Consider the following 17,933-nt stretch of genomic DNA (forward strand, 5'->3'; position numbering starts at 1 on the left):
AGGCATGGCTCAGAAAAGGGACAATGGCCACTGCCTGGTCTCTGGAGTTTTATCTGGGAGGAAGCTGTCCCTTGGCACTTGCCCTGATGCCAGACACTTCAGTTTCTCCCTGTATGCTACAGGTGCCCTTCCAGCTGCTGCCCTGGTAACAGAGCTCAGAGGGAGCGAGCCTGTTTAAGTCCTCAGTCTGTTGCATGTTCCTTAACAGGAGACTCCCAAGAATCCTGCAGTTTTTCCACCGCCCCAACCTCCACTGGTTTTTATAGCCAGAAGTTATGGGGACTTATCTTCCTGGCACTGGAATCCTGGGCTGGGTGGTCTGGTATGGAGCTGGGATCCTTCGCTTCTGAGCTATCCCTCCTTATTTTATCTACCACATGTGGGTGTGGGACTACCCATTTTGCATCTCCACATCTCTGCCCCTCCTACCCGTCTGGATCAATGTGACTTCTTTAATTCCTTTGTGTGGGGCTTCTATACAGCTCGATTTTCTGATGATTCTGGGCGACAGTTATTTTGTAGTTTAGTTAGAATTTTTGCTGCGGTTGTGCAAGGAGGTGTGCTGTGATTACCTACACCTCCATCTTGACCGGAAATTCAACAAATATTTAAGAACATGATAAGCACAGAGTGTGTGCAAAATAGATTGAAATGTAATACATGGTCTCTGCAGTTCTAAGTTCCCAAGATTTCTGGCACACGTGTAGGAAACGAGGCTCCAGGTCAGGGCACTCATTGACCCTGAGTCCCAGGTCTTCCACAGGCACTGCAGCTGAGCAAACTTACTGGCCACAATGATGACTGTACAGAAATTCATAGCCAGGTCTATGATTCACTTCTGCAAGGTGAGGATAAACCAAGACGTCATAGATCTTACCCATGGGGTTCCACCTAGAAGCCAAGTGTGGAACTGGGGGCAGCTCTGCTAGACCTTGTCAGACTCAGAAAAGACAAAACCAGTTTCAAGTGCACACATACTTGTGCAGTGAGAATGGGGTACAGCAGTGGGTACTCCCAGCAGGGTAGAGATCTGAGGCAGCTCGAGCGCTGCATGCCTATTTCGTATATATTTCTTAAGGTACTTAGAGAAAACTGTTGTAAAGGAAAAGCAAGATCATAGGCACAGAGAATAAATATCCACATCACTAATAATTCAGAGATATGTAACTAGGGAAAGAGAACGAACAAAAGTTATCTACCATAGAGAAAGAGGCAGCTGCTTGTTCCAGTAATCCCACAAGTCCTGACTCAGTGAAGTACTTTCCAGAGCAAATACCTTCTTCATCTGGAGATACCACATCATCTGAGACTGCGGACTCTTCTAAAACATTAGATGAAATATTCTAGGGAGAAAAATATTGGAAAAAAGTTTTGAAATGGAATTAATTTCTTAGCATGAAAGATGTGTATGAAAAAGTAATTGGAGATGAAATACAGTTATCCGCCTAGCTTAAAAAAAGGCTAGTCAATACACAGATAAAAGACAAATCTCCCAAGACTTTTTGTACTTTGAAGGTGATAATAAAATGAAACACCACTGCTAGATGACTTTTCCATCAGTAAAAAGTTGTGAGAAAGAAAACTTCTAAAAATTATGGACTAAGGAAGATAGTGACTTGGCATAGGATATTTAAGGAGACTTAAAAAGTATTTAATTTAATTGATCTTGTCAAAACTCCCTATGAGGGAAATTAAGGTACAAAAAATGGTTTCTTTGACTTGCCCAACATACACTGAGGTAATGAAAAAACTCAGGTATAATAATAGCCCCTTTACCCCATAAGATTGGGATCAGTTGTTAACTTCTAAAAAGAAATGATACATACATACCTTAAATATTTTATTTTAGCCTAAATATTTACAGTAGATATATATTTATTTGTCAATTTTTTAAAAGTAGGACTAAGGCCTTTGTGTATGGGTTTCCAGATCAGAGTTCCATGTAATTGCTCTTGACTAAATATCCATAATACAACCATCATTTAATATATTCAGCTTTGGTTTCTTTAGAGTAAAAATTTGAATTTCAAAAGATTATCAAATTATCCTGGATTTCAAGGAGCTTTTCCTGCGATCTTTTATATTTGGTCTAAAATTAATAACACTTTTTTTTGAGACTCACTTTTATCAAGTCTTTGCAAATCATTCAACTTAGTTTTCAGAGAAACAATAACTCACTTTCTTTTTGGATTCAGATTTCATCAGAGGATATAATATTTAATTAAAATTGGAAATTTTCCAAACCTGGCATTAACAGGTCTTTAAGAAAAGCAACTTATAACTGACTCTTGGTAAACAAGCAATTCAACTAGTGAGTCAGAGGTATGAGTTTACTAAATAGTTTACTAGAAAGTAAACTATATCACCTGACACATGGTATTAGTATATTTTATACAGGGAATAGAAGGCTGTTGGTTTATCTGGTGTGTTAAGGAAAAGCCAATTAAGTGTTTCTACTGAATTCTGATTCTCAGTATTTTGAGTGTATTCCATAGATGCCATGAAGCGCATGTGGCAGTATAGGCAAAGAGAATAAAAATACACAGCACTGATCATTCAGAGGTAAGGACATGTGGAAAGAGAATGAACAGCAAGTACGCTTTAAAAATACATTAGTGACAGTGAAATGTTAATTCATCTCATGAAACACACCTCCCACCTTTATGCTTTCCTTACAAGGTGAGTTAATCTAGACATCAGTGAGGAAAGTCAAACCAAAAAAGGACATACCTTGATTTAACGTAAACTGGGCAGATCCCTACCTGAAATGTCACGCACCCCACAGGAAGATATTTGCGGTCCTCTAGCATGCTCAGATACTCAGCAACAAGTGCTGCTGAGTGGACCAGGCACTGCGCGGCTTCAGCATGATTGCTGCGTTCGGAGTGCTTGCCAGCCATGTTCTGCAGCCAGGTCAGTCGCAGATCTGGGGAGGTCTGGTAGCCCTTGGCAATTCTAATTAGAACAGAAAATTCTTCCCAATTAGTATTTGCTTCCAAAGCTGAAGGGAGTTTAGATTGCTTGCTCAGTGTTTACCTACAGAGGTTTCTGTTATCTAACACAACCTATTAAGACAGTTTTTGCATGGTATGGAAAGGTCTTTGTGTATGCTTAGAGAAAACAGCTGTGGGCCCATGGAATGGGTAATAGCATTTTTCTTGGAGGGGGGCACTAAAAAAAGAACATGCCATAGTAAAATATGATCATTAAAGAAAATGATCAGTAAGGAAAAACTATGAAAATTTATGTGTCCTGCCCTGGCTAGTGTAGCTCAATGGATTAAGTGTGGCCTGCGAACCAAAAGGCCACTGGTTTGATTCCTGGTTGGCACACATGCCTGGGTTGCAGGCCAAGTGCCCATCAGGGGGCGTGCAGGGGGTAGCCGATGGACGTTTCTCTCACACATCAATGTTTCTCTCCCTCTCTACTTCCCTCCTTTTCCCTCTCTCTAAAAATAAATAAATAAATATAAAAAATTATGAGTTCATTATGGAAACAAAAAAGCTTTATATTAAAAAAATTATAAAAGTTTCATTGCATCACCTTTATTTTAAAGAAAATATTTGTTTTATTTGTCCCTTTAAAGAACTCTAAAACTCTGAAAAGAGAGGGTCATGTGGCAAAAAAAAAGTCTCAAGTTTTACTTATCTTTCAACATATAATAGGAATTACAAAATTCTCAAAATGTGCCCCTAGAAATATTGTTCTATAGGCATAAACATATTTAAAGTCAGGAAAGATAATGTTACCGTAAACATTAATACACAGTATTTTCTTCCTAAAGGATTGACTTTTTACATTTAAAATATGGTTCTTGGGCCTTCCAAGGAAGTTCAGGGCACCGGATGCCAAGGTGTTTAATGCGTTATAATTATTTTTAAAAATCCTCTTGTTTTTGATAATCCATAAATATATTAAACAATTATGCATAGTGCTTAAAAGAAGAAGTTGCATAGGGTATCTGAAAAGGCAGCCTGGAAAAACTACATTTTGACTTTTCAATCTATCATTAGAAAATAACAATATTTGTATTTTTTTAATCTAATGTTTCCTATGTCTTACTAATTTAAGCCCATTATACAAGGTGTAAGTGAATCAAACAAATACTACCTGTACATTAGATCAATCAACATTTCAGGGTCCTCCTGGTGTTCCTTCATTTTAACAGTGTCGGAAAGGATCATGTGGAGATTGAAAACCAGATCTTGGACCTGTGGCAGAGAATTTTATGAAAAACATTCTTCAACTGCCGTTCATTCACAATTACTAAATTACTTTGAAATATATTTCAGATGAGCATTTAAAAATTTCAAAACAAATAATATGATATTGATACAGTTAAGAGTGTGGGAATGCCGGGGTACCGTGGGTTAGGGTATGAAACTTTATACAAATTCCTCATCAGACTTTTTTTCAGTTCTCTCACCCGGAACAGGTAGAACTATAAGTAGAAATAAAATATAGGCATAGTGTAGACACAAGAAAAGAACACAGAAGGAAATTCTTTCCTATGTTTCTGATTTTCCTGAAAGGTGGTTTGTAGAAACTTTAGTTTTTAAATCAAATTACTATTTCAATAATAAGTGGGAATCACAAAGTTTTATCACAAAGCTTTTTTTGGTCTACAGTTCTTTTTTATAACAAACACAGAGAATGAGCCACTTTTTATTAACCAATCCAAGAAGGAAGGGTAACTTATTGAAACAAAAAAAATTCAGTCCTGTCTATGGCATATGATATGTGGATTGAAAGAAAAATCCCCGGTTCCTCCAGTAAAAAACAAAGTTTAATTTATCAACTTGGAAAAGTGCCTATTTTTACAATCCTATTTCAATTAATGATTGAGAAAGTGGCATTTCTAACCTGATCAGGAAATGTTGTTTCCCTCAATTCCAGATCTTCCTCAGCATATGTCAATATAGTCTTCAGAGAACGTCTTAAGAATTCCTCATTAAAATTCTGAGATGTGCCCACCAAGGAAGATAGCGACATGGTTACTTGCATTTTAACCCTGGCAAAGTTCTGTAACAGAGAAATTGTCAGATTACAATTTAACACAGGAAAGCTTAAAGAAAAGAGTCTATTCTTTAACTTGCTAAAAAGGTTAGTTAATAAAAATACTACTCTAAGCAAAATATTTTTTATAAAATTTTTTAGTGAGATACACATATTGAAATTTTAAAAAAATTAAGTGAATGGTGGTACTATTCTTGTAGTCATTCAGGCCAAAAATCTAGGAATCATTCTCCCCTCATTATTCATACTATAAATCCCATTCACACTATCCCCTCATCTGTTTTAATTTGTTCTTTCTCCATGTCCACTGCCATTGCTTTAGTTTACACCCTTACTATTTCTTACTTGAATTACTGTATTTTGCCATGTATAACGTGCACCTGTGTTTTTGGTCCAAACTTTCGGGGAAAAAACTCATTTTAATATTTTAATTCAATTATTTATTTATATTTAGATGTTTGTTTTTTGTATTATAAGGGAATTTTAGCATTTATTTTTGAACATACGGATATTGTTATTGCTCTCTAGAGTTATACTTTTAATGCATAAGCATAAATAAAAGAATTAAAAACATCTGTACAGATACAGAATTAGTACTACCCATGTATAATGTACAGATACAGAATTAGTACTACCCATGTATAATGTACAGATACAGAATTAGTACTACCCATGTATAATGTACATCCTTACTTTTGCCACAAAAACTTGGGCAAAAAAGTATGCATTACATACAGCAAAATATGGTACTGTAAGAACTTCCTAACTGATCTTTCTGACTTTTCTCTTATCCCCCAGTCTATCTCCCACATAGCAAGAGAAAAAAAATTGTAAAATGCAAATCTAAACACATCTCTCCTCAAAATACTCCAATGGCTGAGTATAACTTTGAGGAAAGAATTCAAGTATCAATTCAGCAAATGTGTCAAACTACATGGTGGGACCTAGAGTAGAGTAATAAACAAAACAAGTATCTTCCCTATGACAGCTTAGTCCAGGCCTTTTCAATTACAACTTTATCTCTTACTACTCTCTCTTCCAGCCATAACCATCAAGAATGCTAAAAAGGTATCTTTTTTCTCCATTTCCTTGTCTCCATGCCTTTCTAATTATGTGCAAAGCTCTATTCACCTACTTATCTATCTGATCAGACAATTCTTCATCTTCAGTTCAAGCATCTCTCCTTCTGAAAACCCACCCTTGAGTGCATAAGCTATTTTTCTGTGTTTACACAGTTATCCCTGTGCTAACCTCTTCTTATATTAACAGCAGTAAACACTTATTCAGCATTTGCTCAGTGTTATTACTGTTATAAGTATTTTACTTAGTATTAATTTATATAATCTTCACCAAAACATCTGAAGTAAGTTCTTATTACCATTATTAGGTGAACATTACCTATTAATTTCCTTTCTCACTAGATGCTAAGGTGCCTGAAATAAAGGACTATCGTTTTATCTGTTTGCCCAATGCCTACCTGAGTACGTAGTACACAATTCAATACTTTGTTATCACTGCCAGTTTTAAAATACTTATTCTATTTTTAGAGGTACTACCTGACACCAAAATGATGTTACCTGTTTTTATCCTATCATATAAAGCTTTCCTAAAATAACAGCCAAAGGTATCAAGAAAACTTTGAGTGTGGTCAAATTTTAGGATCTTGATTTTTAAAACTAAACAAGATCAATAAAGAAACTAGACTGTTCTGCTCTGGATTAAAAAGGAGGATTTAGCTTCCAGTAAAAATAGAATAGTATGAAGTAGTAATTTCCCACTTCTCCTGAATTTCATACAAAAAGAAAAGATGAATAGGAAAAATACCCATAAATCTATTTTCAGCAAAATGAGGAAGCTGATATAATTTACATATTAGAAAAATGTGTAAGGGTTGCCAAGACAAGATAAAATAGGAAGTCAATAGAAGGAAAGGAGGGGAAAGCAATTAGTGAGGAATCCTACGGTACAGATTTCAGAAATTAATGGGGGAAAAAAACTTCTTTTAAATAAGAGACTCACTTTGAAGTGATAAAACTATCTGTCTTGAAAAGAAAATGAGCTAAAAATCTGGGAGAAGTGGACAGAAATGAATTGACCAGAAACTCAGGAAGTTAGGCAAGATGTATGTACAACAGCAAAATCCCATGAGAAACAAATTCGTGAAGGGATTTCTTACAAATACCTGGGCCAAGATAACCCAATTTATTCTCTGTTGAGTAATAAAAAGGTGAAGAGATCAATGAAACTCACCAGATAAAGAACAATTATAAAAACACTGTCATGAAGTCACAAATTGATGGCCTTCAGTCCAAATTCGTACCACAGATATATTTAATTTGGCTCCATTAAAATTTTTAATTGGTTACTAATACTTTAAAATTAAGAACCTTCAAACAAAAATAAAGCTTTTCTGCTTTTTAAAAAAAAAATGCTGTCATAAAATGCATGAATATTCTGATGAAATATTTTTCTTTATTATAAAAAATTTATGAAACATTAACTTTAGGAAGGAAAGAAAGGCAGAAATAATAGAATTCAGGAAAAGATAACAAGAATCGGAAAGTGATGACAAAATAGGAGCTCACACGTGAGCTGATACTACTTAAAAAAATAAATAGAAACAAAAACGATAAAATTGGTAAAAAGAGATGTGAAGAATATGTAAGAGATACAGGGGAGAGAAAAGCAATCAAATGAAGAGAAATTTAGAAAGTGTTAATGAGGGAAAGAGAAAATGATAGGTAAAAAGTAAAGCAAAAATAGATCGAATATATGTATAAATGATACCCAGCAGAAAAACCCCAAACCCTGGAAAAAAACAAATATTCAATTATGTACTCAAGAAAACTTTTTTTTTTTTTAATTGTGTATTTACCTGTAGAGAGAGAGGGGAAAGGAAGGAGAAAGAGAGGAAGAGAAACATCAATGTGTGGTTGGTTGCCTCTCACGCACCTCCCACCAGTGACTGGCCCACAACCCACACATGTGCCCTGACTGGGAATTGAACTGGTGACAGGCCAGCACTCAATCCGCTGAGCCATACCAGCCGGAGCTGAAGAAAACTTTCTAAAATAAATGGATTAAAAGTAGATCTCATGTGTAGACTAGTAGACTAAGAAAATTAACAAAAATCAGTCAACATCAGGATAGATTCTAGAAAAGGGATTTAACTTTGCATATGAAGGACAAAAAATCACTTCAGCGGCTAAGAGGGAAAAAATTATTTAAAAGGGAAGAAAATGCCCTGGCTGGTGTGGCTCAGTTGATTGGACCACAAACCAAAAAGTCCTGGGTTTGACTCCTGGTCATGGTGCAAGCCTTGCTAGGTTGCAGGTTCGGTCCCCAGTGGAGGTGCATACCAGAAGCAACCAATCGATGTTTCTCTCTCACATCAATGTTTCCCGACCTTCCCTTCTCTCTAAAAATCAATGAACATGCCCTTGGGTGAAAGTTAAAAAAAAATTTTTAACAGAAAGAAAATATCAGGCTATCTTCAGATATCTCTACAACAATAATTAAAACCAGAAGAAAATGGTACTCAAGTACCTTTTTTGCCCATTAAGTGTTCTTTATCTGGTAAGTTGTGCTGATCTTTCTCACCCTTTTTATAATTCAAAGTCTAAGGCAAGAATTTCATAACCATCCTTGCTGTCTTAGAAGTACAGACAACTTTGAATAATCAAGAACTTGGAAAATATTATTCCCAAGAACTTTCTTGAGTAAACAATTACAATATAGCATTTAGCTGCTTGATATTAACTCAGATATTGTTGACAATTTTCTTTTCAGTACTTGACATAATTAATGATGGGTTGAATAACTTTTTTGAATTAAATAATAAAGTTAAAAATTTTTTTTTCAAAACTCAACTCACACAGAGAGGCAATAAGGATCAAACATAACATCCACAAAGCAGCCAATGGACGCCACCAGGCACATATACACCACTTCTTGCCGTATGACTTTGGGATCCAGCAACTGATTGCAAGTCCCTCCAAATCACAGCCATAGATATCCTCTAATTCTGCATATACTTTGCTATCTTCTATGAGCTTAATGCCAACGCTGCTCACGTAACACCCAATACAACCCAATGAGAGAAATAAATACAGCTGACCCTTGAACAACATAGGTTTGAACTTATACAAGGATTGTTTTCAGTAGATGCTATAAATGTATTTTCTCTTCCTTATGAATGGTTTAATAGTATTTTCTGTTCTCTAGCTGACTTTATTGTAAAAATACAGTATAGAACACATACAACATATGTGTCAATCAACTGTTTATGTTATCGGTAAGGCTTCTGATAAAGAGTAGGCTATTAATAGTTAAGTTTTGGAGGAGTTAGAAATTATGGATGGATTTTTGAATGTGAAGGGATGGGTGCCCCTAGCCCCTACATTGTTCAAGGGTCAACTGTCCTAAAGAGGGAGATGCTAATAATAGTGTTGCACTTGGTAAGGCCGCAACTGTTGTGATAGCTAAGATTTCTTTTCATCCCTTAAGAACCAATTTTTACTTACTTGGTGGCCAATATTGGCCCTACTAGGAATGTATGATCTAAAGGAATATAGGACTGAAGATATAACATAAGTATAAAGGTTATCATTACAGCAATTTAAACTTCCTGAATATGATAAATGTTATACCCCCAAAATAAGGTGAACTAACCAGATGATGCAAAATAAAACAGCAATTAATTTTTTTTAAAGGAGAGTAAGGAGAAGCATAATAAAGTAATACAACAGAACTCCAGAATATATCTGTTATAATAGCAAGTATGAAAATATTTAATTCAACTTAGAGATAGGATTACATAGCAAAACTCAACTCTATCTTGTATATGAGAGTCACACCTAAAATAAAGTGATTCAAAAAAGTAAAAATAAAAGGACAAAGGTAACTGAAGCAAGTTCAAATTAGAAAGACAGCAGTGGTATGTTAATACCATTAAAGGCAGAATTTAGGCCAAAAAAAGAGAAAGTTTTGAATAAAGCCAATTCAGGCCCTTTTCAATTCTAAAGGGAATAATAATTCATAAAGAGATGTCATAGTTATGAATATCAGCATATGAAATAATTATGAAAATAAATTCACCAAATAAGAGCTACAGGAGTAATATACAATGTGTGACCTTTAAATTATTTCTGTCATTCCACCAAATGGATCAAAAATAAGCAGAGGTATAGAAAAACAGAAAAATGTAATTAATAAGGTATATTTGTTTCTTTAACTCAATGCTCTAAAAGTAAGGAATACTTCTTTTTAAATGCTTGTTTAACATAAATACATTGTATGTATGAACACAAACACACACATCCCCAGCACAAGAGAGATGTACACTGTACGATCACACTGCAATAAAACTAACACCAAAACTTTAAAACAAAAAAACCCCTATCAACTCACTGGGTTAAAAAGAAAATTTCAAGCTGAAATTACAAAATAGCTACAAAACAAGAACACTGAAAATACTACACATCAGAACTAATGAGATACCAAAGGCAGTGCCCCCCCCGCAAATTCTAACATGTCATTCTTTTTTTTTACCTTCACTTTATTTTTTATTTTATTATTATTTTCTTATTGTTGTTCATGTACAGTTGTTTCCATTCCCCCCTCACCTCTCCCCCCTATTCCACCCTCCCACCCTCAAACCTGCCCCTTTGTCTTTGTCCATGTGTTCTTTTTATGTGTTCCTTGATGGCCCTTCCCCATTCTCACCCAACATTCCTCTCCCTCAACTCCTTTGGTTGCTGTCAGTTTGTTCTTTATTTCAATGTTCCTGGTTATATTTTGCTTGCTCAAATGAGATACCACTTTGCACCGGTCAGAATGGGCATCATAAACAAATCAACAAACAGCAAGTGTTGATGAGCGTGCAGAGAAAAGGGAACCCTAGTGCACTGTTGGAATGCAGACTGGTGCAGCCCACCTAGGAAAACAGTATGGAATTTCCTCAGAAAACTAGAAATGGAACTTTCTTTTGACCCGGCCATTCCACTGCTGGGATTATATCCTAAGAACCCTGAAACACCAATTGAAAAGAACCTATGCACCCCAATGTTAATGGCAGCACAATGTACAATAGCCAAGTGCTGGAAGCAACCTAAGTGCCCATCAGTAAATGAGTGGATCAAAAAGCTATGGTACATTTACACAATGGAATACTACACAGCAGAAAGAAAGAAGGAGCTCCTACCCTTCGCAATGGCATGGATGGAACTGGAGAGCATTATGCTAAGTAAAATAAGCCAGGCGGTGAAAGACAAATACCATACGATCTCACCTATAAGTGGAATCTAAAATGTAATTCTTAAATACTTACATGAGTAAAAATAAGTGAATTAAACATTTGACTAAAAAAACAAAAAAAACCCACACATGAATATATTATCAAATAAAAAACTTAAACGAAAACATGGAATTCTTCAAAGACTGGCATAAATCACAAAATATCAAGCTAAGATATTTAAACCTTTAATTTTCTTTATTATCACTTTCATTTTACTTAATGATAATAATTAAAGTTTATAATAGCTCAACATACATTTATATTCTAACTCTACTACTATATATGTTATTTTTAGTATAGGAAACAAAATTAGAGATTTGGATTTTTATAAAATATCCACAGAATGAGAAATATAGACAGTCTAGGACAGGGGTGTCAAACTCATTTTCACCACGGGCCACATCAGCCTCGCGGTTGCCTTCAAAGGACCGAAATAATTTTAGGACTGTACAAATGTAACTACTCCTTAACAGTGAAGGAGTTGAAATTACATTCGGCCCTTTGAGGGCAACTAGGTTGATGTGGCCCCCACTGAAAATGAGTTTGACACCCCTGCTCTAGGATTAGGCTCAAAATACACAAAATAATTCCATGCTTCCCCCCAAATCCATTTAATATATAGGTGCAGGGCTTATGTTTCATTATTTATCCAGAGGTAAAAATCCAGAGACAAAATACTTACATTCCCTATTTCAAAATTTTGCCTCATCAGCAGGTAAAGGGAGGCACTAGCATGTGACCGTATTGTGCTGATACTACTGCTACAGTGTCGGAGAAGCCGGAGGCACAAATCGGCACACTGCTCTGTCTCTTCCTCAAACAGGAGTTCGGGGAACTGGAAGAAAACAACACCAACACCAAATTTACGCAGGCTGAACTAGCGATTTGTTCTAGATTTCAACTAGTATAGCCGGAGAATTAAGATAATGATTGAGGGACAATATTTACTAATGGTTAATAATGAGGACCAGAGCAAGAAAGACTGGGTTTGAATAGTAACTATTCCACTTACTAGCTAGCAGCAGTGTGACCTTGGACAAGTTTTCTCATCCATAAAATGAGCCTAATAATATTATCTACTATCTATGGGATTGCATGACTACCTTATAGTAGATAATGTGCATAAAACAGTATAGTAACCAACATGTAATAATTCTGTATTACAAAATAGTAATATAACTTATTTACTGGTTCAGTTTCATCAACAGCTCTGTATTCCACCTTATAAGATGACTAAAATGAAACAGCTACCTTTAAGATTTAAAATGTACCTATTTCTGGGGGGAAACCAACAGAAGAAATAAATATTTGAAGTAGTTAAACAAATGTACCTTCTTTTCCATTCACCACAGGGTAAGTTAATTTTAATGGACTGAACTACTTACACATTGAACTCTTGATAAATCAGGTTAATAAAGAACAGACAGAACAAGAGGAAGAGAAAACAAGAAGAGCCCCAAATTTAAAATTAGCCATTAATTTCAGGCCCTTCTCTCCATCAAATCCTATTTTTTTAAGCCAGAAACTGATTAAAGGTTATCCAAATAAGAATTCCAAAAGGCAAGCAGTAGAAGGCAAAGAGAAATCAAAGGTCTTAGGTTTTTTAAAAACATTAGAAGCATACTAACCAATGAACACGCCAAATGATCTTAGACAACATTAATAAAGTCTGACAAGACTACCGGTACAAAATTTGCCTACCTTTGAAACCAGGGCCCTCTGTGTAGCAAAGCAGTGTTGGAGATAAACTGCACTTTGGTTGCAGGCCATGCTGTGCAGCAGCACTTTGAGCACCCCACCAAGGGTGCTCTCTTTGGATTCTGTCACAGAGACTGTCTGCGGTTTAAAAAAAAAACATAAAATAGACGTGTCCTTGTGATTTGCTTAGAGAGACAGAATATATACAAACAAACAAAAAATTTTTTAAGAATAGGAAAATGATAAGATCTAGGAGGATTTTAAGAAAAAGGAGCTTACCAGGATTAAGAGAAAAGGGAAAAACAGAATGGCAGGATTTAAGTGAGAAAAAAAAAAAAGGAGAAAGGATAAAACTTCTAGGAACTACTGATATGGCTCAATAAATACTTTTCCCCCAACCCCAATTTACCAAATGTATACTTTAAATTCCTCTTCTTTGTGTTCTTACCTGGACAACAATCTCTAATGTATCCAAAATGATTAGGTTTGCTTCAGTAGCCAGATTTCCATCAATCAGTGCTTCATGTTCAATCTCTGCTCTTGACCTAATACAAAATAGTGTAAGAAATTCTATTAATCCTCTTTTAAAAAGCCAATAGATCCAAAATTCAAAAAGGGCTTAAAGATACATAGAATTAAAAAACTTGGAACCATTTTTTAATATTTGCCTGAATGAAAAATTATGAGAATAAGGAAAAACATTATATTATACATATTAATGTTTTGTTTTACCCTGCATCTTGGCTGACCATGCTGAGCCACATTTTCTCAGCCATTACAGTCCTACAATGCCACTGAGAGTAGAGCTGTTCGGCTCTCAGACACACAGCAAACACGGGAAAACGGGCGTCAGTCTGACTGGCATAGACACTAGGTGGTGCTATGTGGGTTTGCATTTAGGGCCGCTTCATGGAAAGCAACATTCAAAATGTTCAAGGATAAAAGTATTTTTTTCCCTAAAGTTTCCTAAGTTCCCCCACATTTTAAACTTTTTATTGCGGAAAACAAGGAACTCTTCAATTAGACTCTGGATACAAACACTCATTTGAAACAAAACACCTTGATGCCAATCAAGACATTTACTTGAATATCCAGTATATATAAGAGCATTATTTAATTAAAAAAAATTTAAGAAAAACTACAGGTGATTTGTGGGTAAAATGGACATTTATTCTATAGCAGCGCACACATATATAAGCTGTATAGACAAAACAACACACGAAGCAAAGCCCAAGTGCAAGGACATACTAACTGCTAACTTTCTGACGTTCTTATGTGCCAGTCTCTGAATCTGTATCACTGCCACTAAGGAGAACAGTTCATGGATTTACATTTTACAGATCAAAGGGGGAAATATAGCATAGTTAGAATTAAATTGAGAAAGAAAATAATACACTGTTCAAACTTAAAATTCAGCCAGAGTTCTGTGAAGAAACTTAGTAAGATGGCTTAAATAAAAAGAATCAGGAAAACACCAAAAAATGGCTTCTTAACACAGCAAGATAAGCAGAAAGAACACATTATACAAATGCAGAAATAAAGCAATCTACAAATAGTATAGTATCTGGATGCTTCGTGATTTCCACAATACGTATGGAAAAATAAAGAAATGAACTTGGATAGACAAAGAAAAGTGAACATTCAAAGCTTAAAAATTTTAACATGTTTATATTATATTCAGTATCTGCTATATCTAAATATTTGAGTCTACCCCAAATCCTTAGGCTGAAAAATGTAAAGCCCAAGGTAATGTAAGGCAAAGGTCATGAGGGCAGAGGCCTTGTGAATGAGATTAGTGTCTTTAAAAAAGAGGCCCCAGGGAGGTCTGCCCTTCCACCATATGAGGACACAACAAGGGAAGTCTGTAAACTGGAAGAGGGCCTCCAGACACCAAATACGCTGGGGCCATGATCTTGAAATTCCCAGCTTTCAGAACTGTGACAAATACTGTTGTTTATAAGCGACCCAGCATGTGATAATTTGTTATAGCATCCTGAAGAGACTAAGACAATTTCTGATAACTTCAAACCCTCACCTATCCGGTACCAAGTCTGCTGTTTTTCTCTCTACCGGCTTGCATAGGGTATTGTTTCCTGTGTTGCATGATTTCAGTGTCTGTGAGCTAATTCTTCTGGAAGTTTATTTGTAAGAGTCCTCTAACAATTGGGCTGAAGATGGTTGCAGGTAGAGTGACCAATCACCGTGATTGCTTTAGGACAGAACTGAGGGGTTCCCTGGGATACGAAACATTCAGTGCGAAAATTAGGAGTACTAGGCAAACCTGAGTGAGTTGGCTACCATATTCTAAAAATTTCTGGGCCAGCCAACCTCCTTGAGGGCTAGCTAACTTGTAATTACAAATTGTCAAGAGAAATTCAACCCCTTGGTTCAACGCCAAGTTTCAAGCCCAGCAATTTTACCCTCGGTCCCCTGGGCAGTGAGAAGGGCTTGTTTCTAGCGCTCCCGACGCTGACGGTGGAGCTTTAGGCTTCTGGACTCATGGTAGTGTTTTCCGTGGTCTTTGCAGTAGGGTCAGTCAGTGTACTTAGCTTGCCTCCATGCTAGAAACAGGAGACCTACAATGTCTTGTCCTTCTTTAATTATATTTTAAGCTCCAAGAGGGAAAAGATTAGTTTTCTAACTTTTTGGTAATCCTTGAAATATTTAGTTTAGCATGACACCCAAAATATATTCTAAAATAGGTGTAGAATACAACTTTCCAAGGGAAGTTGCTAGGGAAAATGGGGTAACGTTTAACATATGTTACATTTTGCTTTACCATACCACATTAAAAATTCTTCTTCCAAATCTTTTTAAATATTCAATTTAAAAATTAAATAAGAACAGTCTTGTCTTCTAAGATTTGAATGTCTAACATTATATATATGCATATGTATATATACACACATAAAAATATATATAAAATAACACTAAAATTAATCATGTTCCTCTTGCATTTGAAACCCAACAAGCCCACCAGTAACATGAAACAGAAGGTTGTATTACTTGTCAAGCTTCTCGGTGTTTTGACGCCAGTGAGTCATATCCTTTCTCCACCTCAGATTTTCTTGACTCCCAAAGGCACTTCCAGATGGGCTTCTCTCTGTCAAATAAATTACAAAACCATTTTTAAAATGCTGTTTCAGTTGGACAACATAGTATACTTGCAAACATTTAAGAAACACTGAACAATGTTATTAATTTTATACATAGCCATTTTATCCTCAATATAAGTGGAAAAACCTGACAATGGTGCTTTTTATTAAAAGTTTTCACAGCAGTTATAGAAGAAATATATTTGCTACATGCAATATAAAAAACCCAAATACCCTTTTAAATAAGCAAATTTTCTAACACTGATTTTCTCAAAATCTTAACCATGCTTTCTATAACCTGAAATGAAGTAACCTTATTTCCTACCACTCTCCCTCTTGCTTACACTCCCAGTTACTGTGTGCATGTGAATTCTGTAAATACAGTCTCACTATATATGCTCCTCATTTAGGAGATGTGCAACGGTTGCCGTTCCTTTTACCGGATAGTTCTTCCCACATTTTTCCTGGCCAATCATTCATCATCTCCACAGAAATGCCTTCCCCAACTCTCCAACACTTCTTTTCTTCTTAACTTGCTTATCTCTCCCCATAGCACTTATAAGCACACAACTATAAGCTACCGAGAACAGAGAGTATGTCTAGTTTGTCCACACTTAGTGTCTGGGCCTGACAAAATTTCTGGCACATTTTGAGAGCTAAGTTTTTGTTTGATAAACGAAGAAAAATAAGGAGAATTTCTAAAGTTATTACTTCTTTTGGTCCACAGAGGGCAGAACAAGAGAAAGACAAGGACTCTGTCTCAATAGGTTTCTGGATGGAAGGCAGACTGAATAGCACAGACAAGAGATTTTTGAGCAGTGTGCTCCAACGATTTTTAAAACATGTCATACCTGTTTTTTTACTGAGGGTCACTGACCTCTCTTTTCGTGGACTGTCAAATAAAAAATGACAACACCAATGCCACAATAGCCATCTACTGTAAATGAATCAAAATTATACCTATTTTTTTGTCAGATTGGCAAAAAATATATTCTTTTGGTATGCCACAGAAATTGAGCAATTAGTTTATGTGTGCCATAAGATGAAAAAGATTGAAAATCTCTGGTACAGGCTCTTTTAAGGGGCAGTAGCAATAGAACTGAGTCACACAAATCCAGTGGAAGTGGAGAAGGCACTGTAAATTATGCAGAAATATAAAAATACGTGTATTTAAACAAAAGAACATCGTGATTTTAGGGTTTCAATGAAAAAACTAATGCTCCATTTAAAAAAAAATGAGACCTTAAATTGGTTGGGGCAATAAAAACAAAAATGAAAGTAAAAATTTAGAGTTCAAATACAAATTTAAGAAACACTGAGAAACAAATATAATTTGTCACATAATAAAGGACATGTCTGGATATTTCTCTTGCTTTTTCTCCCTTCCCCTTTCTATCTTTCCTTCCTTCTCTTTACCTCTCTTTTGATTTTGAAATCTCTATCTTTAAGAAATTTTGTAAAAGAAAACAAAAATGATATGCCTATATTAAGACAGTTAACTGAATAAATACGAGGTCTGTCTAGAAGGTATCCAGCCATGTAATATAAAAAATAGAGACATTCATTGAAGAAGATACAAGATACAACAAACATTGTACACAGGACAATGATGCCTCAGTGCCCTTCATGGTAGGCACCTTGCGACCTCACACAGTTCTCCCAATTTCCGTCAGTTGCAGTTTCCATCATATTTTCCTGAATCTCATAGACAGTCCGAAATCTCTTCCCTTTCAAAGGTGATTTTAGTTTTAGGGAAACCCGGAAGTCACAGGGTGCCAAATCTGGGTGGCAGGGGGGCTAAGTCACCTGGGTGATTTGATGTTTCACCA

At 35.7% G+C, this 17,933-nt stretch overlaps 1 protein-coding gene across 9 annotated transcripts in view; it reads right to left on the reverse strand.

Annotated features, from left to right (window-relative positions):
* DOCK7 (dedicator of cytokinesis 7) overlaps positions 1 to 17,933 on the reverse strand; it is a 209,406-nt gene that overhangs the window by 20,666 nt on the left and 170,807 nt on the right. For all 9 annotated transcript variants that reach the window (XM_053921491.2, XM_053921489.2, XM_053921496.1 and 6 more), the window contains 8 exons: positions 16,016 to 16,112; positions 13,458 to 13,554; positions 13,013 to 13,147; positions 11,994 to 12,146; positions 4,864 to 5,022; positions 4,111 to 4,211; positions 2,763 to 2,955; positions 1,200 to 1,343 (listed from right to left, as the gene is read on the reverse strand). In XM_053921491.2, the coding sequence (XP_053777466.1) occupies positions 1,200 to 1,343; positions 2,763 to 2,955; positions 4,111 to 4,211; positions 4,864 to 5,022; positions 11,994 to 12,146; positions 13,013 to 13,147; positions 13,458 to 13,554; positions 16,016 to 16,112 (1,079 nt within the window). The remainder of the gene's footprint in view (positions 1 to 1,199; positions 1,344 to 2,762; positions 2,956 to 4,110; positions 4,212 to 4,863; positions 5,023 to 11,993; positions 12,147 to 13,012; positions 13,148 to 13,457; positions 13,555 to 16,015; positions 16,113 to 17,933) is intronic.

This window comes from Desmodus rotundus, chromosome 3 (assembly GCF_022682495.2).
Source record: "Desmodus rotundus isolate HL8 chromosome 3, HLdesRot8A.1, whole genome shotgun sequence".
NCBI lineage: Eukaryota > Metazoa > Chordata > Mammalia > Chiroptera > Phyllostomidae > Desmodus > Desmodus rotundus.